The sequence below is a fragment of the Hyperoodon ampullatus genome (genome assembly GCF_949752795.1).
Source record: "Hyperoodon ampullatus genome assembly, chromosome: 8".
NCBI lineage: Eukaryota > Metazoa > Chordata > Mammalia > Artiodactyla > Ziphiidae > Hyperoodon > Hyperoodon ampullatus.
Window position 1 is genome coordinate 20,043,614 of NC_136921.1, and position 21,944 is coordinate 20,065,557.

Genomic DNA, 21,944 nt, shown 5'->3' on the forward strand with positions numbered 1-21,944 from the left:
TCAAAATAGTCCTTTTTCTTTCTTGAGGTTTTGTTGTTTCCATCGAGGCAGAGCAGAGAAGGCAGCAGGAGTCATCCCCAAGGCCTTGGTGAAATCCTCAACAGACAGGTGCTCCTACAAGAGGAGAGGAACCAGAGGGCAAAGGTCACGTTCTTGCCAGAGTTCGACTTGTTGAGGCATATAGGTGTGTACAGAAATCAAGTGAGCAAAAACAGCCAATGTGAGAGCCAGGAAAGGGATGGGAAGGGGAGAGGTGGCATTTTGAGATTCAAGAGATTTGATCCCTGAATTTGGAACATAATGAAAAGGATGGTAACAACATGAGGCAGATAGAGCTGCTTTTCTTTTGACCAGGGTCAAGGTCACACTAACCCTGAAATAAGAATTACCACATTTGACTTAGCTTGGTTAAAATGTTGCTTCTCTTTCTAGGTCTTAGTTTTCCTCTCTATAAAAATGGGAGAGGGCTTCTCTGGTGGTTGAGAATCTGCCTGCCAATGCAGGGGACACGGGTTCGAGCCCTGGTCCAGGAAGATCCCACATGCCGTGGAGCAACTAAGCCCATGTGCCACAACTACTGAGCCTGAGAGCCACAACTACTGAAGCCCGCATGCCTAGAGCCCGTGCTCCACAACAGGAGAGGCCACCACAATGAGAGGCCCGTGCACCACAACAAAGAGTAGCCCCCGCTGGCCGCAACTAGAGAAAGCCTGCAGGCAGCAACGAAGACCCAACGCAGCCAAAAATAAATAACTAATTTTTTTTTTTTTTTTTTTTTTTTTGCGGTACGCGGGCCTCTCACTGTTGTGGCCTCTCCCGTTGCGGAGCACAGGCTCTGGATGCGCAGGCTCAGCAGCCATGGCTCACGGGCCCAGCCGCTCCGCAGCATCTGGGATCTTTGTGGACCAGGGCACGAACCCGTGTCCCCTGCATCGGCAGGCGGACTCTCAGCCACTGCGCCACCAGGGAAGCCCAGTAACTAAATTTATTTAAAAAAAAAAAAAAAAGCTTCATGACATTGAATTTGGCAGTGATTTCTTAGATGTGACTCCAAAGGCACAGACAACAAAAGAAAAAAAGAAAAAGTGGACTTCATGAAAATTAAAAAATTTTGTGCATCAAAAGACGACACACAGGGACTTCCCTGGTGGTCCAGTGGTTAAGACACCACGCTCCCAATGCATGGGGCATGGGTTCGATCCCTGGTTGGGGAACCAGGATCCCACATGGTGTGCAGTGCAGCAAATAAATAAATAAACAAACATGCGTGGGGAAGAAAAAGACTACACACAGATGGAAGAAAATAGTTGCAAGTCATATATCTGATGACTTGCAACTATTTTCTGATGATGCAGCCAAAAATAAATTAATTTTTTTTTTAATGGGCAAGGACTTAATTAGACATTTCTCCAAAGACGACATACAGATGGCCAATAAGCACATGCAAAGACACTCAAAATCACTAATCATTAGGGAAACAAAAACCAAAACTGCAATGAGATACTACTTCATGGTCACTAGGATGGCTATTACGAAACAAAAACAAAACAAAAACAGAAAACGGTAGTGTTGGCAAGAATGTAGAGAAACTGGAACCCTTGTGCATTGCTGGGAACCACTATGGAAAACGGTATGGTATGCCTCAAGAATTACCATATGACCCAGCAATCTGCTTCTCGGTATATGCCCAAAGGAATTGAAAGCAGGGTCTTGAAGAGAGATTTGTACACCCATGTTCATAGCAGCATTATTCCCAATGGCTAAAATGTGGAGATAACCCAAGTGTTCATTGACAGATGAATAGATAAGCAAAAAGTGGTATATAAATACAACAGAACATTATTCAGCCTTAAAAAAGAAGGAAATTCTGACATCTGCTACAACATGGATGAACCTTGAGGATACTGTTCTGAGTGAAATAAGCCAATCACATAAAGACACATGCTGTATGAGCCCACTCACATGCAGTTCCTAGAGGAGCCAAACCCATAGAGACAGAAAGCAGAATGGTGGGTGCCAGGGGCTGGGGGAGGAGTGGTGATGGGGGAGTTGTTTAATGGGTGCAGAGTTTCAGTTTGGGAAGATGAAAAAGTTCTGGAGATGGGCAGGGTTGATGGTTGTACAATGATGTGAATGTGTTTATTAATGCCACTGAGCTGTACACTTAAAAATGGCTAAGATGGTAAATTTTATATTATGTATATTTCACCATAATTTTTTTAAAAAGGGAAAAAAAAAGTTCAGGTCATCTGATCCCAATACATGCTCCACTGCACCACACTCACCCCCTTTCCTGAGTGATTTCAGGGATCCTGTAAAGGTCATCTTTCCCTCCCAGACTGGCAATGTATACTACTGTGCTCACAGGTGACTGAATTTTATCGTTATAGTTATCGTCATCTCTTGGCTTCTAGGTTTGTTCCTAGTTAAAAGGCAACATGTTCCTGGTTAAACCTCACCAGGCTTCTATATTCCACTGTGAAATGCATCAGCCATTATTTTGTGGGAACAGGTTTTGCTTAGAGATGGTGGCAGGTAGCAGCAGGGGTACAACTGAGGTGAGGGGAAAGATGCTAAGAAAAGAAGCTAGGAAAGCCACAAAACAAATTTAGAGCCAAATTTTGCCTAGCTATTGAGTGGAAAACAAAATATTTGGGTAAATGACATGTACCAGCTTCTCTCATCCTGTGGATAATCTAGAAGATCAGATAGCGAAATTCTACCTTTTCACTCTTGGTTTGAAAATCACGACTGGGAGTCACCTTTCTAGACCTTGGGTCTCTTCAGCCATAAGACTGAAATGACCTCTGCTCCCAGTTCAAACATGATATAGTAGTGAAACTTCTGGGAGCTGGCCAGTATCCTCAAGGCATACTCAAGTAAGAACCCCAAATTAAAATTGTTAGAAAAGAGCATCTCCCACCTCCATCTCTGCTCCCCCAGGCACCAGAAGGGGACAGAGTCGGGGTGAGAGCAACGGGTTTCTTTTCAATCCGGGCTGTGCTGCTATGTAGGATTGCCCTGGAGAATGTTTTTGTGACTCCCTCAGAGAGCCCTGAACTGAACGGCTTCTTGGTAAACACCTGTAGATGGATTTCAAGCTCAGGTGTATCTGAAGCCCCAGTTTTCTAACCTGTCATCCCACCTCTGGGCATTTTCTGCTCAAGGCTCCTGGGAGCCCTCCCCGCTCCCCCCAGGCAGGGCAGTGGAGCACCTTGTTTCGGAAGAAGGTCCCTCACAGCTGTGGCTGCCGTCTCGATGGCCTGCAAGTGCCTTAGGTGCCCTCTCTCTGTCCCACCCAAGCTGGCTCTGCAGCTTGGTTGAGACTTTTGGACTCTGACCCCCAGGCTAGAGGGCAGGGACTGCCCATCCCAGTGGACTTGTATCTTTCCACTGGTCCTGTTCTTGAACCCTGTGGTCCTACCAGCTGATTACTGGCCTCACCCATGCCCACATCCGCCTCTCTGTGGTTTACTCATTGGTACTCAAACAGATTACCCTCTTGCTACTGCCTCTATGTCTGGAGCAGCCAGAGAGCTTGTCCACTCTCCCCACTTGGCACGGAGCCCACAGCTCTGCTGCAAGAATCCACGCTACTCCCACAATTAAAAAAAGAAATCAGCAGCAACTGATTTTTTAAAAAGAATCTAAGACTTTTTAGACTGCTTCTACCACGGTGGGGTTGTCTTGATTCCGTTTGTTATATTCAAAATTAGCGATCTACTTAGCTTTCATTTTTTAAAATCGGTAAATGCATATTTAACTTTGTTAGATATTGCAGAATTCCCCTCTACAGGGGTTGTAACTTTCTGCCCTCACACCAACAGAATAATATATGTTTCTCCACAGCCTTACCAACGAAATATATTGTCAATATTTAGCCCCCTTTTAATCACCTGGTTCAATAATGTTGTCTGCCCTTCCGTTTAGAAATACTTTTTCTGTGCTACATGATATGACAGTACCAGCGGGACTCAGAAGACCTGATTCTTGCTCTGACTTTGCTACTGACTAGTTACATCACATTAGGCAAGTCACTTCCCCGCTCTGGGTCTGAGTTTTCTCAGGTGCAGAACAAGCAATGATAATAACAGCCTACATGTATAGAGCAATTCCTATGTACCAGGGGCTGGGCAAGTAATAATATTTGTAACATTATTATGAATAATATGATATTATATGATATTGGGATCATCCCAATTTTACAGTGAGGACACATGGGTGGATGTGGGAGAGAATGCATAAAAGGGTTCTAAAGGTGACGGGCAGGATGCAATGTTCTGGAAACAATACACTTACGCATATATCGGGCCCAAACCCATAACAGATGTTCCTGGAGAAAATAGTCATCTCACTTCTGTAGATTCATTAATTTATCTCTAAGACTTCTTTATGATTTATTATATACAGAGTAAATTTTCTCTTCTCTCAGTACCCTCTCAGGCTAGATTTGCAGTCTATTTTAGACCTTCATGAAGTGGGAATGAATACTAGAAATGTGGGTTTTGTTTTCTTCTTCTTTTTGGCTGCACCGCATGGCATGCGGAACTTCCCTGACCAGGGATCAAACTCGTACCCCGTGCAGTGGAAGCACAAAGTCTTAACCACTGGTCCACCAGGGAAGAGTCCAGAAATGTGTTTTTTAACAAGCCCTTCTTGTCAAACTCTCTCCCACAAGTGGTCCACACAGACAGCAGGTGCGGCTACCTGATGGACCCTGTGGCAATGAGTGTCCTCCCCGGTGCTCCCCTGAATTGCCAGCCCGCCAAACATGTAGTTCAACCAGGATGTCTCCTGGGTGCTGCAAACAACATGGCTGCCACTAAACTCATGATTGTCCCCTTCTAAGCTGGGTCTGACCCAGGATTTTTATCTCAGAAAATGACACAACTTTCCCCTCTCACAACCTTTATCCGGTCGTTACCAAGTGTCGTTGACTTAACCTCCGAAATACTTCCCTAAACCTTCTCCTTCCCCCCACCCACCCCCACCTCCACCTGCCACCATCTATTCTAGGCTCCCGTCTACCTCGCAGCCTGACTTGTGGCTGCTGCTTTGGCCACCTTCCAGTCCATTCTTCACTGAGCAACTAGAGTGTGGTCTTTGAAAAGCATAAACCTGACTGCCACTCCCCAACTTCACCATAATGGTTCCCCTTGACTTTTAGAATGGACACCGCCCACCCCTAGCCTGACGTAGAAGGCACTGCCCAGTCCCCCGCCCCCCTTTCAGCCGCCCCTCCCCAGCTCCACACACCCCACCGCTCTGGCCGCCTCGTCCTTTCTCCCGAGCTGTGTTTACTTCCTACTTCTGGGCTTCGTGTATACTGTTCCCTTCTCCAAGAGTAACCCACTCTGCCTGAATAATTCCCATTCACCTTTCAGGAGGAAATCTCTCACTAAATCAGATTCATCCTCCTTCTCAGAGTCTGACCCACCTCCCTCCTGCTGGGATCCACGCCCTCGGGAAGCTCCTCCACAGGCTTGTTCACCAGCTGCTCCAGGGGAAAGATGGGTAGAGGCCCAGAACTGATATTGCTGTTAGCGTTGAACACGTCTAGTTTAGGGTTTGTGAGCTCCTAGGGAAGAAAAGGAAAACACTGTTAGTTCAGCTGGTTTGTGGCTGCCTCCCAGGCTGCCTTTTTCTCTGAAGTCAACACTGACCCTAGGGGACCTCCTTCAAGAAGCCCTCCATGGGAATTCCCTGGCGGTCCAATGGTTAGGACTCGGCGCTTTCACTGCCGAGAGCCCGGGTTCAATCCCTGGTCAAGGAACTAAGATCCCATAAGCCTGCGGTGTGGCCAAAAAAAAAAAACAAACAAACAAAGAAGAAGCCTTCCATGACCCGCGCCTCCCACTGTCCACACGCACATACACACATTCATAAAAACATGGCACTTTGGACAGGACCCATGAGCTAAAGCTTGATGGTCTGTATTCAGCCAAAGCCAGTTGGTGTAAGATGACTTTTGTTCTATGACTTATGAACTTCTCCATGGCTACCCTAATGTTCGAGGTCTACCTTGGACATTTATGACCCTCTTTCTCTTATCTGTTGTGAAACAGTCATCCGTAAATTCACTTAGCCTTGACCTATCTATCTATGCTTTCCCGCCTGCACCATCCGTCAACCAAGAAGGGTTTATTGAGTGCCACAGGGTTCCCAGCCTGCGGGTGAGGCTGAGGGGCCACACGTGTTATCTGCTGATAACCCAGCATGCTTGGGAAATTGCTCTCATGTTCTGGACACACTTCTGCAGAGTCTACTTGGTCTTGTTTCCCCTACAGGCCTGTGAACTTTGATTTCCTATTTCCACATCCTAGGCCTGTAGGCGGAACACATTTCCATGAACTAACTGAAACATCGGAGGAAAAGGTTATTCTACCCAGAGAAGGGAATCCCCAGGGTGATGATAGTAGAGACATCACTATTTCCCCAAGTGTGATCTGTGGACTAACTGCATCGAATTACTTGGGCCCTTTGTGAAAAATACACATATTACTGGGTCTCAGCCCAACTCTACAAACCAGAATTTCGGGAAGTGGGACCTTGGAATCTGCATTTTAATAAGCTTCCCCCATCCCCTAGTTCCCCATCACCCAGACTCATGCATGATAAAATTTGGGAACCATTTCACTGGGGAATGGAGGAGACAAAACAGCTAGAGGCATTGAAGTTAAACAGCAAGAAGAACTTCTAGGAGAAGTGGGAGGGAACAATGGAAAGCAAGCAGAGGACCCTGTCATCTTCCGTGGAGCTTTCTCAGCTCTCACGGGTCTGACCATTGTCAATGGCCACCGCCAACTGCCCCATACTCACAGCAGTGATCTGGCCCCAGTCCCCAGAGTTTCCAAGCTCCGCCTTCAGGGCCTCATAGGATTTGGCATTCTGCAGGTAAAGTAACAAATTAGACCTGGGTCTCAGCAGAGGAGACGGAAGAACATTTTCCTTCAGGCTTTGAAAGAAGACTGGCCTAGGGCCCGGGGGAGAGAAGGAGATGAGGGAGGTCAGGGGGAGGCTGGAGGACGTCCCTGAAAAAGGAGGTTGGATGGTAAGGATGAGCACGAAGGGCTGACGGGTAACAGGCTGGGGCAGGGGGCTATTTGCCCTGCTTGGCCCAACATGGGGATGGAAAGTGTGAATTTTCCCCACCCTCGGGGTCTAAGCAGCCGCCCACAGTCTTGAGACCCCTGCCCACACTGTGTAGGCTCTGGAGGACTGAGGGGTCCTGGAGAACTGGGGGGCTCCTCTCAGAGCCTGGAGGGGACCCTACCATGGAGGAGTGAAGGGAGTGGAGGGGACCTTGGATCCATGGGGAGCCCCATCTCCACATCCCCAGGGCCTGGCCGCAAGCATGGCACATTATGAGCTCCAGTTATGCTGACTGAATGAATGAGTGAATGAATAAATGATTGAGTGAGTGAATGAATGAGTCTGAGAGAGACGCCAGCACAGACCTGAGGCGGGGGAAGACCTGCCAGAGTTGTTGACTTGGGACACTGACCTGAATTTGAGAAGTTCTGGCATCTAGGTGTGCCGCCTTGAGATTTGTTTGAATCCATCATCAAGACTAAACCTAGCTCATCAAACACTGAATTTGTTTAAACACATTTGAGGAAATTAATCTAAGCTTTGTTTCCCTAATCTCATCTGTTGTGTCAATTTCATGTACCCAAAGCCACCAGGCCAACATTCATTCTACCTTAGCCTTCCTCCTTCCTTCAGAGAACATTCACTGGGGTTCCATTTTGAGGAGCTGCCCTCTGCTTCTATCTGAGACCAGTTTAGAAAATCCTGTGGAAATCTGATTCACTGTCCCTCAGGTAAGGACCACGTATAGGACCCATTTTGCTTAGAATTTAGTGCCAGGAGACATCCGTCTTTAGACACTTCCCTTTAGAACTGACATGTTCAGAGGACCCACCAATGCTGTCCCATAGAAGTTTCTGCAATGATGATGGAAATGTTCTTTTTCTGTGCTGTCCAATATGGTACCCACCAGCCACATGTGACTAGTGAGAAATCAGTTCCTTAATTTCAATTCTTTAATTCATTAATTTAGTGAGAAATCAATTCTTTAATTTTAAAGAAATCAATTCTTTAATCAATTTAAATGCAAATTTTAATTAATTTGCATTTAAATAATCAGTACAGCTCTTACCAATAATGTCCAAGAGCTTTGAGCTAAATCTAGTGCACAAGCAAGACACTGTCATTAGCCTAGGTTTTTGATAGATTTCCTTTCTTCTCCCTCACCAGGGGCCTTAATGGTCTTGCTGCAGCCTTACTGTTTATTCTAAGTCTCCTCAAACCCCTTTACAGATATATCACAGGTCGTCCATCACAATGAACAGAAAAGCCAGGAGTCCACCCTGCCCTCGATGTGCCATGAAGGATGCACTTGGCTGGAAGGGGCAGGTGGGCTGGGGCCACTCACACTCCAGTTGAAGGGATCCCAAGCCAGGAACCAGCCCGTGAATATGGGGGGCTCGTGTCCTTGCTTCACCACAATGATGGGGGTCTCGGGGTCCCGGCCGCTGGGGTGGGTCTTGAGGTATTCCTGCACCGTGGTGGCTGCAGCTTTCTTCTCGGCCTCATTGGCATTCTTTCCAATCCAGAAAAAGACCTGTGGAGCAACCCAGGGTCAGTCCTTCCTGTCCTCTCTCGGCTCCCCCAGGCTCAGATGTCCAGAAGTAGCCCCTGACCTTGGGCAGGCCCCATCAGGCCTTGATTTTGCCTCTGGAAATGGAGGTTGGACAGATGCCCTCTCCCTAGATATTCTGCAGATGTGTGACTCCCAGCCTCTCCAGAGCCAAAGACCCTCAAAAACACTCCTCTACCTCATGAAATGAATTGGACTTTGGGAGAAGAATACATCCTGCCCTGCAGTCCCTCTCTACTTGCCGCCTTCTTTCTTGGGCTCACAACACCACTCCCAGGGAGAACGTATATGGGAGCCAAGTAAACGTCAAACCTTACCGATCCCTAAAGCCACTATTTCTTGGCTCTGGGGATTGAGGTGGTGGGAAGGGAGGTCCCCAGGCCTCAAACCTACCTGGTCCCAGACATCTAGCAGGAACACATCATCCTCTTCCAAGTCATCCTGATTGAAGTCAGGGATCTCTGTGGCCAGGAAGCGCCCGGTCTGGTTGGAACATTCAAAGAGCCGAGGAGTGATCACCAGGGTTTCCTCCTGCAGCCTGCAAGGTGGAGAGGAGATCACGTTGGAAAGCCTGTCTCCTAGGAAAATGCTCTTTCTTCTGATCACACAAAAGTTCCCGCATCCTCCCAAGAGTCCAGGAGCTCTCCAAGGGAGAAGTTCCCACCGATCTTCCAGGACATATATTTCAGTGGCTCTTCTATAGTCCTGTTAGGAAGTTCTTCCTGATATCTTCCCTCTATTCCTCCTGCTGCTACTGTAGTACATGCCCTTTTGCTTTTGAACTGGGGAATAGTGGATCATGGACCTTCTTTAGAAAAAGAGGGTTTACAGCTTGTGTTCCTCAGCATCTTGGTCCTGTGGCAGCATGGAAGGACAGGAGCTGCTGGGACCCTGGCATCTTCTTCCCAAAGGGCACACCTATAACCCTGCCCCTCTCTTTGAGCTGCCTCCTATGGCTGTGGAAATACCCCCACCAGGCCCCCGGCATTCCGGGGTAAGCAGCACAGACACAGCCCCAGTGCCTCAGAGGCTCCAAGGGCCTGGGCTGCCCCTTACTCACCTGGCAGCCCTGAGAGCCTGGCACACAGAGTTCTCAATCCATACCTGCTGCAGGCTCTGGGCCATGTGGGTGGAGGTGCCGGGAGGCTCTCCAGCCTCGCAAAGTGAGCTGGCGGTCGAGGGACCTGGGAGTTACCTCTTGGTGCTGGCATAGGGGGCCTTCCCGCCCAGGGCCATCCAGAAGTTGGCCGGCTCCTGCCCTTCCACCACCACTTGTTTCTCGGTCCGGGAGATGGTGTCAGCAACCATCTTGGCCATTTCCCGCTCGTCCCCACTACAGCCCTGGGAAAAGGGGGGTCGGCTGTGCTGGGGGAGCCCATCTCCAGTGCCACGCCTCCCCCTCCTTCCACCACATGCACTGGCCCAGAGCTCCCAGGTCTGGGAGGTTCTCCTGGATGAGGGGCCCACGCACACGGCCCAGGCAGGGGCAGTTCTCCCAACCTCTCCTCTGCCCCTGGTGCCCCAAAGGATGGCAGAGGAGACAAAAGAGTCTGCACTCCTACTGGGCAGGAGGAAGTCTCCAAGAGACTGAGCCCTCCTGACAGAGATAAATGGGGAGGCAGCTACAGGCAGGGGGAAAGTGAGAGAACCCAAGACATTAAGACAGAGCAACACGGGGACAGACATGGGTGTCCAGAGACAAACGGAAGGAGAGAGACCTACTCGGACGCAGAGGTAGAGAATCAGGATGGCCAGACCCAGCGCCGCGAAGGAGCGAGGCAGGGCTAGAGGCATCAGGGAGACCAGAGAGGGGGACCTATCCGGCCAGAGGCCCCTGCCCTGACCCACACGGGGAGGCAGCTCTGAGGCTGGGGGACCGCCAAGACGCACGCGGGGAGGGGGAGGCCGCTGGACCCTGCACACACCTTCCCACACCACAGGTAGCAGCAAGACTGGGTCTTGAGGATGAAGACGTCATTGGAGTTGAGGGAGGCAGCCCGGGCTGGGACCTCAAAGGCCTTGGTGTTGTTGGTGCTGGCCCCCCGGACCTGGAACAGCCGTGTGGAGGGCACAGGCTCCGCGCTGTTAGCCCGAGAGGTGCCTCCCTGCAGGGAGAGAAGGGCAGGAGTAACTTAGTAAAGGTGATGGGGGCTTAGAGGGGCGACAGAGGTGGGGTGGGTCTGCTGCCCCCCCGGTCCTCTATGCCACCACCAGACTGCAGTCTTTCCAAAACAGTGCTTTGGTCATGGGTGCTTCCCTGCCTGAAACCTTCATCCGGCTTACAGACTAGAGCCCAGCTTTCAGCGCGGCCCTTGATGTTGAAGGTGGAGACTTCCTTTCCAGGGTCACTCTCAGCTCTCTCCAAACCCTCCATGTAGCTTGGCCAGTTTCTCACTGTTCCCCATGGGGCCCTTCCTCTGGGCCTTTGTCCTGGCTGTGCCCCTGCATCACATGCCCTCGTTTTACCTCTGCTGAGCTCTTCAACTCTGACCCCAATGTCAAGACCTCCTCCAAACCCCCTTTCCATCATGGACTCTATGCCTATTCCCTGATTACTGTATGCATGCTCCCCTTTGAATGCAACATATTTCTGGCATTTAAGCACACAGTGCCTTGGGCTGTTGGTTCACTGGTTGCCCAACAAGATGGTAAACAGCATTAGCATGGCATTTTTCTCCCCCTTGGCGCTTTGCAGAGGGCTGTATGCTTAGTAAGTGCTCAATAACCAGATTATTGCTTAAAGGAATGCAAGAGACGGCTATTTCATTATGTCAAAAGGCGCCAGTGCATTTTAGACAGGTCCATCGTTAGGCAGATCCAGCCACAATAACTTCTTTTTTTCATGGAGAGGGCCCAAGGAGTAGGGGTGTAGAGAGAAACAGTACTTGTATGTTATGTGCTAAGTGTTTATCAAATGGATTTTAAAAATACTGAATTGGGGCTTCCCTGGTGGCACAGTGGTTGAGAGTCCGCCTGCCGATTCAGGGGACACGGGTTCGTGCCCCGGTCCAGGAAGATCCCACATGCCGCGGAGCGGCTGGGCCCGTGAGCCATGGCTGCTGAGCCTGCGTGTCCGGAGCCTGTGCTCCACAGCGAGAGAGGCCACAACAGTGAGAGGCCCGCGTATCGCAAAAAAATAAAATAAAATAAAATAAAATACTGAATTGCTATTTCTATTACCATTCCACATAGATGATGGAGCCTCAAACAGTCCTCTCCTAGGGAGAATAGGCTTCACCCTAGCCCCGCTCCCACCCTATGTCCCCTTCCCCATCTCCTGGATGCCCATCCCGCCTCAGCTGCTGGTACTGCCAGGCACCCCGGTCCAGCAACCACACCTGGTAGACCACCATGCGTCCTTTGAAGATGGACATGAGGTGAGGTGTCTCCTTGCCCATCGGGACCAGGATCTGGACTGGTTCATTGTTGTACTGCTGGTCCAGGATGACTGCTTGATAGGCAGAGGCTGTGATTTCATCCTGGCTGGCCTGGCTGCCCTGGGGATGAGCAGGATGGAAAGGGTAGGATGAGGACAGCCCCCGATTCTGACTCCGTCCCCAGCCTTAGCCACAACTCCATCCCCAATTCTGCCTGGCCCCAAAACCAACTGTCTTCCCCACCAAGCCCCACCCCAGACACAGCCCAAATCCCCACCTGACCCAGACCTCAGTTCTGATCCCAGCCCCACACCTAATCTCTTTGCAGCCCCAGTCCACCCTTGACCCACCTTGACCCCAAACCTCCTCTCCTGCTTACTGAACCTTTCTCAGGGAAACACCATGGCTACCACACCACTCAACCCCAGCACCCAAGCATCTCCCTGCTCCCTCACATCTGGACATAGAAACCCACAGTCAGAGCAGATAAAGGGAATGGGAGTTGGAAGAGAGACTCAGAGAATCAAAAGGGGAAAGGGTTGTGAGTGGGGATACTCAGTGTCCGTGGGATCTCACAGCCAAAGCAGTTCCAAGATAGAAAAGGGGTGAAATCCCCATCACCAGAGGTATTCAATTCAAGCGCAATGGCCACTTAGCCTGGGTATAGTGGAGGGGGGAGCTGCGCTGGCTATGCTCTGGACAGGGTGGGGTGTGGCTTGACCTGCCAGATGTAGAGCAGGTAGTTCTTCTTCTCGCCAATGAGGTAGGTGTACAGCAGCAGGTAACAGTCGCCCCCATAGAAGTGGCCGAGCCACTTGGAATCCACAGGCACCAGCTCTAGGTCCTCAATGCGCCATACCTGGGGCGGGTACCAGGCTAGTGTGAGGTCCAGGACGGGCTCTGCCAACCCCTCCCCACCCATCCCAGGCCACCCTCCTCCCTCGCCCTACCTGCACCTCCCCACTCCCATCGTCGACCATCTTCTGCTGGGCAGCCACCTGAGGGTGGACGTGCATGGACGTGGCATCAAACTTCACCTGTTCCACCTTAGCTGGAGTGAGGGGGAATCATGAAACCCAGTGTCACCAGCTGAGTTCCCCCAGGTTCTCACAACAGCCCTGAGTGGAAGCTACAATTCTTAGACCCATTTTACAGATGAGGAAACTGAGGCTAGAGATTATTCAGTAGCTGACCCAAGGTCATGCAGCTGGAGAATGGCAGAGTTATAACACAGAACCATATCTCCCTCCAGTAAGGCTCATGCTTCACCGGGGCCTCCCAGAGCAGCCAGAGAAAGGACAACCCTTTTCTCCACCCCCAGGTGCCTGGCACAGAGCTTGCCCTCAACAAATATTGTCCAGGAGACTAAAGTTTTCTGGGTTCCAGGGAGACCCAACCCCACTCCAAATGAAAGTCAGGCTGTTCTCAGCTCCCTTTCTGTGACAACTCTTGAGTTTCTCCAAGTCCCTTTGTGTCCCCACCCAACCTGGGGAGTCCAGAGCCAGGGTGAAAGTGCACATGCAAGAGGCGTGTTCAGGAAGGAGGGCAGGAGACAGGTCTGTGCTCTCTGGGCCCCGCTCCCGGCTTCTGGTCCCACCCTGCCTCAGACCAACCCTCACCCACGGAGCCCACGGCATGGGTTTTGCCCAGGCCTGAGGCCCGGTTGGGCACTGTCCACTTCTGGAAGAGCTGCTGAAAGACGGCTGACTCGGCCCCATCATTCTGCACCTCCACCTCTGTGCTCGGTGGGTACTGCTTCGCTTTGATAAAGTTCTGGGAAGAGAAGGAGGTGGCTGGGCCTGTGTCCCTCCCCCAGTCCCCACCCCCTAGTGAAAGCCAAAGCCTGGCTCTAACCCCAACCAGACCCAACCACTAATCTACCCCGGTCCCAAGCCCAAACCAGAATCTTACCACAGTCCCAGGTTGACCCCAAACCTAACCCTGCTCTGACCCCCACCCCAAGGCCAAACCAGATTCCAAACTCGACACCACCTCCAACCTGGCTCTGACCTCAACCCTGAATCCACTACTAACCTCAAAACCCACTTCTGACCCCAGCCCCAAGGTCAAATCTGAACCAAACCTGATCCCAGCCTCCATCTCCAACCTTGAACCCCACCCCCAATCCAACGCTGACCCCAAGCCAGTTAGAATTACTGGGACCCCAAACTCTGACTTGGCCTCCTACAGGGACCCCAAACTCTGACTTGGCCTCAGCCCCATGCTGACCAAACCTCCTCTTTTTTTTTTTTTTTTTGCAGTACGCGGGCCTCTCACTGTTGTGGCCTCTCCCGTTGCGGAGCACAGGCTCCGGACGCGCAGGCTCAGCGGCCATGGCTCACGGGCCCAGCCGCTCCGCGGCATGTGGGATCTTCCCGGACTGGGGCACGAACCTGCGTCCCCTGCATCAGCAGGCAGACTCTCAACCACTGCGCCACCAGGGAAGCCCCCAACCCCCTCTTGTAGGAAGGCCAGCCTCCATTTCTCCCTCCCTTGTCCCAACCAAGCTGGAGGTGGGAGCCCGCATTCTTCAGAGGCCCCCAGGTTGCCGGGTGGTTGGCTATGCAACGTGCCTAGACCCGCCAAGATGGCTACAGAGCGGATATCCAGACCCCCTGGAGCTAAATCAGGCTCGGAGCTTTCCCTGGCCTCTGCCTGGGGCTGTGCCTGGCCCTGACCCCGCTGCCCTCTCCCTGCTGGAGTCGGCTTCTCTGCCTTCTCCTCCAAGTTCTCCTCCCTGATGCCCAGGCCCACCAGTGCCTGGTTCATGGCTTCCCTCTTCTCCTGGGCATTGACATTCTTCCCCTTCCACACGTAGATCTTCAGACCCCCCTGGTCCAAGATGTAACAGTCCTGGAGGCGGGAGAGTAGGAAGCAGGGTGAGAGCCTGAGGGCGCCCTCAGTGCTGGGCTGGGGGAGCTGCAGGCACACGAGGTCGCCTTCCCTCACACGCCACCTCCTCCTCCACAGCCGCCCAGGCCCCTGGTGCCGCTCCTACTTGGGGGAGAGTGGGCAGGTGGCGGGCAGGGGGGTGATGGGAGTTGGGTCTGGGGGCGTCCTCCAGACCCTCTCACCTCGTGACTGAGCAGGTCCTGTGTGAGCGGCCACGTGGCGACTTCTCTGACCACCACGTTTCCCCCTGAGTCAGACACGCTGCAGGACAAACGTGCGGCATAGACAAGGGGGGTCCCGGGACCTCGCCTGTGGAATCCTCCCCCAGGAAGTCCCCCAGGGTCAAGAGGAGCCCAGAGGGAGCTGGGCACTCACTGGTACAACTTGAGGGCAGCCTTGAGTGCCGGCTCCACCACCGTGTCAGGCATGGCGGCCTTCAGATCCTTCCGCTGGCCCAGCACATATTTCATGATCTCCATCAACTGCGGCGAGGCCTTCTCGTCCTCCCCTTCCACTACGCCCACGTAGGTGCGCCCACCCCGCTCCTGGTCTCGGATCTCCTTGGCCAGGGTCATGCCCTGCAGGGAGGCCCCGGGACCCGTGAAGGCTGGCGGGGGGCGGGGGACAGGGCAGTGCCTGCCACCCCAAACCACACCTGGAGAGCCCAGCTCCCTACAGCAGCCCCAAGGGGGAGGCACCTGCCCGGCCCTTCCCTTTCGATGGGGGACCAGGCTTTTTAGGTGCATGTGAGGAAACCAGGCAAAAAACCCAGGAAGAGCAGGTTTCCTCTTGGGCAGGAGAGGGTCTGGAGGGGACTTACTGGGCCTTCGTTTTTGACATCGTTTGAAATTTGTGATTTTACTTCACAGTTTTGCGTAAGAGGTGAGCCCTGAAGATCACAGTCCTCCGTCTCTTTGCCCCAAAGCCGTGTACACACACACACACACACACACAGAGGCTCACGTATGTGCTCACACATACGCCCAAACATACACACACACACACAGCAGTCTCTCATGTGCTCGCACAGATGTCCAAACGCACACTCACACACAGGGCTGGCTTACCCTCCTCTGCCCAACGTCTACTACTCAGTTACTGGCCTTTTCCGCCCCGGTCCCCTTCTCTCTCCACTCCCCCCCGCCCCAAGCCCTCTCACCCAGTCCCAAGGCTTCTGCGCTCAGGTCCATATCTGTCTCCTGCCCAGCCCTCTGTTTTCATCCTATTTCTCCAACTCCCACGATAACCCCATTTTAAGATGTCCCAAACCGAACTCTTGATTTTCTCCCCAGCTCTGTTGCTTCTTGATCTTCCCATCTCAGGAAATGGGACTCCATCCATCCCCACAAAAAGCACATCCTTTGACGTCTGCCTCGCCCCTCTCTCGTCACCCCCAGTCTGACACGCAAGTCCTGTGATTCCACCTTCCCAGCCGCGCTCCTCACCCAGACGGCCAGAGGGGCTCCCTGTGTGTCCTCAAACCCTCCACCCCCTCTCGCTTGTCAAAAGTCAGAGTGGCCTTCAACGGCCTCTCGGGCACTGAGAACAAAACCCAACCCTCTCACACAGACTTCTGACCACATAACATGTCCTATGAGACCCACCTGCCCTCTGCTCCAAGCTCCTCAGAGCCTTCATTTTGTGCTCTGGCTGAGCTAGGAGGTTCCCCGCCAGCCACTTCTCTCCTGCCTCCCCCCAGAAGCCTTCTTAGAACTCTCAGAACCCCCAGCGCCACACTCCCCACCCCTCACTTCTCCAATATTGCCCTCCATGTCTGTCTTCCCCACTGGACAGCCAGCTGGAGGCCAGAGCCAGGGCAGGGCGCTGCCCATTTCATTCACCATCAGATGCCCAATGCTTGGCACAGGGTCTGCCACACAGCAGGGACTCATTAGACCTGAGTGGGTCAGCCAGTGTACACACACGCGAACTCCAGCACGCATCGCTCTCCCCATACACGGGAAGACTCAGATCCACCTTCAAACACAGGACCCTGGACAGTCAGGGGAGAGACGCCTGGGGAAGTGGGGGCTGCTTGGGGGTGTGTCAGCGGTCTGGCAAGTTTGACTGGGAGGGAGGCTGGGTGCTGGGTGCAGGAGCAGGTCGGGGCAGGGTGGGATTTGGGGCGAGGGGTGGTGCACCAGCAGGGTTACCCTGAGTCTCTCCATGCGGTTACTCTCTGGCCCGTTCCACTGGATGATAAGCTTCCCGAGGTCCAGGAGGAAAACATCCCCACGGTTGAAGCTCTTCCAGGACATCTCCACCTGGAGAGCCACGAGGCAGGCGCAGACCCCACTCGGACCCCATCCCTCACCCCCATCACCCATCTTCTCTTCCCCACCCCTTCTCTGCCCCTCACCCCTCCTCAGCCTCTGCTTTCCACCCAGGCTGGGAGCGGGGAGAGGAGGCCATGCCCAGGGCCCTGGTTGATGCCCACCTCTCTGGCCACCACATTCCTCTTGCCCTTGACATGTAGCAGCCGCTGGATGTCATAGGAGTTGGTCTCCACTTGTTTCAGGCCAGAAGCCACACCCCCTTTCCGGATCCTGTGAAGACAGGTGAACTGACCCAAGGGAGTGGGCTGGAAGGTGTGATAGGTCCCCGTCCTCCCAGATCTTGGGTACCTGGTTGCCACGGGGGCCATTTGAGGGCTGGGGCTGGGACTAGGGAGGTGCATGAGGCACCTCAGGCACAAACTCCAAGGAGGCACTCACTCTCAGGGCCATACAAAGTCAGTCTATTGCCTCAATTTACACGACCCTGGCAGTGAGTGCCTCTTTGGAGTTTGTACCCTAGATGCCTCGCTCACCTCATGCTAGTCCTTGCCCTGTTGAGAGCCCTGCGAAGACGGGTACATGGTAATGTGGTAATGTAGAAGGACCAGATAGGATTCTAAGGACAGGGGACTGAAGTGAAGGAAAGAGGGGAGATGCTATGGACTGAATTGTGTCGCCTCCCAACTCATATGTTGAAGCCCTAGCCCTCGATGTGATGGTTTTTGGAGATAGAGCCTTTGGGAAGTAATAGATTAGATGAGGCCTAGGTGAGGTCATAAGGGTGGGAACCTTATGATTGGATTAGTGCCCTTATAAGAAGTGACACTAGAGAGCTTGCTCACACTCCATCATATGAGGACACAGTGAGAGGGTGGCCATCTGAAAACCAGGGAGAGAGACCTCACCAGCAACCAAATCAGCTGACACCTTTATCTTGGACTTGACAACTTCCAGAACTGTGAGAAAACTAATTTCTGTTGTTTAAGCCACCCAATCTATTTTTTGGTTTTTGTATTTTTTGTATTTTGCTATGGCAGCCCAAGCAGACTTAAGCCAGGAGAGGTACCACCTCAAGTGCTCAAAGGAGTGGACTGCTGCTGTGAGTGTAGAAAGAAGGAGAGCAAGACAAAAGGGAAGGGTGGGGACTGTGGCTAACTGGAGAAATCCTGGCCTATCCCACAGGTCAGTAGCAACTTGGCTCCTGACCGTGTGTTTCCATGGGAAAAGCCGGGAGGTCAGAACTTCAGATTTTTCAAGAAAAGCTGGAAATCTGGATTTTAGTGTGAAATTTTTCTTTAGAGAAAGAAGGAGCAGTCATATGCTCATTGGCCAGTGGGGAGACTTGATATGAGGCCCCGGAGGGCCTCCTTTGGTGCTGAGCTCTCCAGGACATTCAAATAGGGGTTGATTTACACAAATTCATGGTATGCAGAGTTACAGAATTTCAGAATGGCCTCCGGGGCAGCCAAAGACACACTCAGAGAGATGAAGACCAAGGACAGGGCAGCGGCAGAAATGGGGGTGGAAGATTAGAAAGGTGAACAAAAATTACTCTCATGGGCTCCCCCCACGGCCTCAGGCTCCCTTTCCAGCCCCAGGTCTGCCCCCCAGCCTTGGTGTCCCTCCCCAGCCCTGATTCCATTCCCAAGCCTGTAGCGCGCCCCTCCGTACACAATGCCCTGCTTGAAGTAGCCTCGGAAGGTCTCGCTCTCGTTGCCCTGGACCTCGCGGTGCTGGACAGCCCGGCCTTTCAGAAAGTCATCCATCTGTGTGGTGTAGATGGCAGCTGCCCCTTGCTCATCCTGGGACGAGTCCCGGCCGATCCAGTAATGAATGTCATAGGACAGGTTGCTGCCTGTCTTGTGGATCTAGGGAGAGGGCATGTCCAGTGTACCCGAGGTCCTGGGCTCCCACAGCCCTCTCCCTGCCTCCCTGCTTCACAAGCTCGTGGGGCCTGGGCCACAGGGGAGCTTGGCATGGGGGAAGTTCATGGGACTGGTAGTCAGCAGCCCTGCATCGTGGCCCAGTTCTGTCAGACTCTCTGAGACATGGGGCAAGTGACTTCCCCCACCTGGGCCTTCCTCATCTCATCTTGGAAATAACTTGGTTGGACTACAGCATTTCCCAAAGTGATGTGCACAGACCATCAGAGGTCTGATAGGTGATTGGGTGGTATACAATGAAATGTACATATGAAATGATTATGGAATTTTGTTTCTTGGTCACGCCACCGGGCATGCAGGAGCTGAGTTCCCAGACCAGGGATTGAACCCACGTCCCCTGCAGTGAAAGCGCGGAGTCTTAACCACTGGACCGCCAGGGAAGTCCCTGATTATGGAAATTTTTTTTTTTTTTTGCGGTACCCGGGCCTCTCACTGTTGTGGCCTCTCCCATTGCGGAGCACAGGCTCCGGACGCACAGGCCCAGCGGCCATGGCTCACGGGCCCAACCGCTCCGCGGCATGTGGGATCTTCCCGGACCAGGGCACAAACCCCTGTCCCCTGCATCGGCAGGCGGACTCTCAACCACCGCGCCACCAGGGAAGCCCTATGGAAATATTTTATAGCTACTTTCTGTTTGTGACAGGGGACACTGTGTTCCATTCATGATAATGATATTAAGTTTTTAAATAAATGGAGTTAAATTTTAAAAGTGAATCAATATAAGGAAAAGTACAAATGCGTTAACAATACAGGATGTGGAAAAAACTGAGAAGGTGAAATGAAGTTGACTACAGATTTTGGGAACATGGGCTCAAGGTAGGGTGACATCCCACCAGTTCGGAAGATCCCCCAAGACTGCAAATCCACAGATGGTCACCCCAGCTGGGAGCTCACAGCCCAAGGGCAGGGAGAGCCTCTTACATCTCTGACCCTGCGGAGCTACCTCTAGGCTGGGAACACCCAGTGAATGCTGTCCTGGGGTGAAGTTAGGCGGCAGTTCCCATTGCCCCCAGCCTCAAGTTTCCTCTATGTTGCTACCGTGAGCTTTGCTCTCTGCTCAGCCCCCTCCCCTGCCCATCCCCCACTCACAGCCAGGACTATGTAGCAGTCACCATCGAAGAAGCTGCCAAAGGTGCTGGAAGGAACAGGCACCATCTGCATGGCCTAGGGAGGGAAGGGAGGTCAGAGGGTCAACCACCGAGGAGCCCCAGCTTCCCTGCCTCCCTTAACCAAATGGAGAGTTAAGAAAGGAAGGCCAGGAGGAAGAGGGCATGAGAAAACTGACAAGGTGAATGGATGTGAGGAGGGTGGGAAGGAAAAGGAGCCCGATACCTGAGGAGGGGGTGGGGATGGCACTTGGGGACAGGCACCAGGGGCTCGCATGCCAGCAGGGCAGGATGGAGGACAGTCAGTAATCCCAGGGTTCTCCCTTCCCTTGGTCCATCCCAGTCCTGCAGAGCCCCCTTTGTGCCCAGGCAGGTCCTTACCTCTATCCTCCATATCTGCACCCCGGGCGTGGTGACGTTGAGGGAGCCTTTCACCTTGGCACTCAGTTTGGTCATGGCGGATGAGCCTGGGGAGAAGTGGTATCAGAGTAAGAAGAGGACATGGGGGCTTCCCTGGTAGCGCAGTGGTTAAGAATCTGCCTGCCAATGCTGGGCACACGGGTTCAAGCCCTGGTCTGGGAAGATCCCACATACTGCGGAGCAACTAAGCCCGTGTGCCACAACTACTGAAGCCCACGTGCCTAGAGCCCGTGCTCTGCAACAAGAGAAGCCATCGCAAGGAGAAGCCCACGCACCACAACGAAGATCCAATGCAGCCAAAAATAAATAAATAAATATTAAAAAAAAAAAAAGAAGGCCTGGGGGTGCCTCGGTTTCAGTGCCCCGAGGCCAGGGCTCAGGGACCTGGGGGAGGTTCCCCACCCTGGGCCCTGATTGGCCGGGGGCCCATCCTCCAGTCTTCTCACCCAGCTCTGATCCTGTCATTCTTGTTTAAATACCTGCCCTCATCACCTACTGCAAAAAGTCTCCCCCGACTCCTTAGCCTGGCAATCAAGGCCTTCTTGATCTAGCCCCAAACAGTTTTCCTTCCTGAAAAGTTTTGATCAAAGCCATGCCTGGTTAAAAAACAAACAAACAAACAAACAAACAAAATATATATATACATCATACAGAGTTTTCTTTTTTAAAAAGAAATCAAAGAATAAATAAGGGTTGAAAAGTGTACACACCCAAAAGAATTGAAAAAAACATGTGTTCAAACAAAAACTTGTACGTGACATTCATAGCTGCTCTATTCACAATAGCCAAAAGGTGGAAACAACCCAAAAGTCCATATGAATAGATCAACAAAAGGTGGTCTGTCCACACAATGGAATGGTATTCAGCTGAAAAAAAAGAATGAAGCACAATACACACTACAACGTGGATGTGGATGAACCTTGAATACTTTGTGCCCAGTGAAAAAAGTCAGACACAAAGGCCCGGTACTGTATGATTGAATTTATATGAAATATCCAGAATAGGCAAATCCATAGAGATAGCAAGCAATTAGTGGTTGTCAGGGGCTGGGAGGAAGGGAGGAATGGGGAGCGACTCCTAGTGGGTATGGAGTTTCCATTTGGGATGATGAAAATATTCTGGAACTAGATAGTGGTAGTGGTTGTGCAGCATTGTGAATGTATTGAATGTCACTGAATGGTATGGTTTTTGTTTTTTTTTTCTTTTTTTGCGGTACGTGGGCCTCTCACTGTTGTGGCCTCTCCCGTTGCGGAGCACAGGCTCCGGAC

General features: G+C 52.2%; 1 protein-coding gene across 1 annotated transcript; it reads right to left on the bottom strand.

Moving 5' to 3' along the window:
- On the bottom strand, positions 1-20,712 carry VIL1 (villin 1; the record flags this gene model as incomplete). Its single annotated transcript, XM_079710242.1, has 19 exons — positions 1-114; positions 5,438-5,578; positions 6,820-6,888; positions 8,438-8,626; positions 9,056-9,200; positions 9,858-10,003; positions 10,588-10,767; positions 12,001-12,159; positions 12,761-12,898; positions 12,990-13,090; positions 13,659-13,812; positions 14,794-14,892; positions 15,114-15,192; positions 15,307-15,509; positions 17,085-17,195; positions 17,369-17,477; positions 18,879-19,075; positions 20,240-20,314; positions 20,638-20,712. 19 exons carry the CDS (start codon positions 20,710-20,712, stop codon positions 1-3), a joined length of 2,484 nt encoding a protein of 827 aa, XP_079566368.1.
- Positions 20,713-21,944: the final 1,232 nt, after the last annotated feature.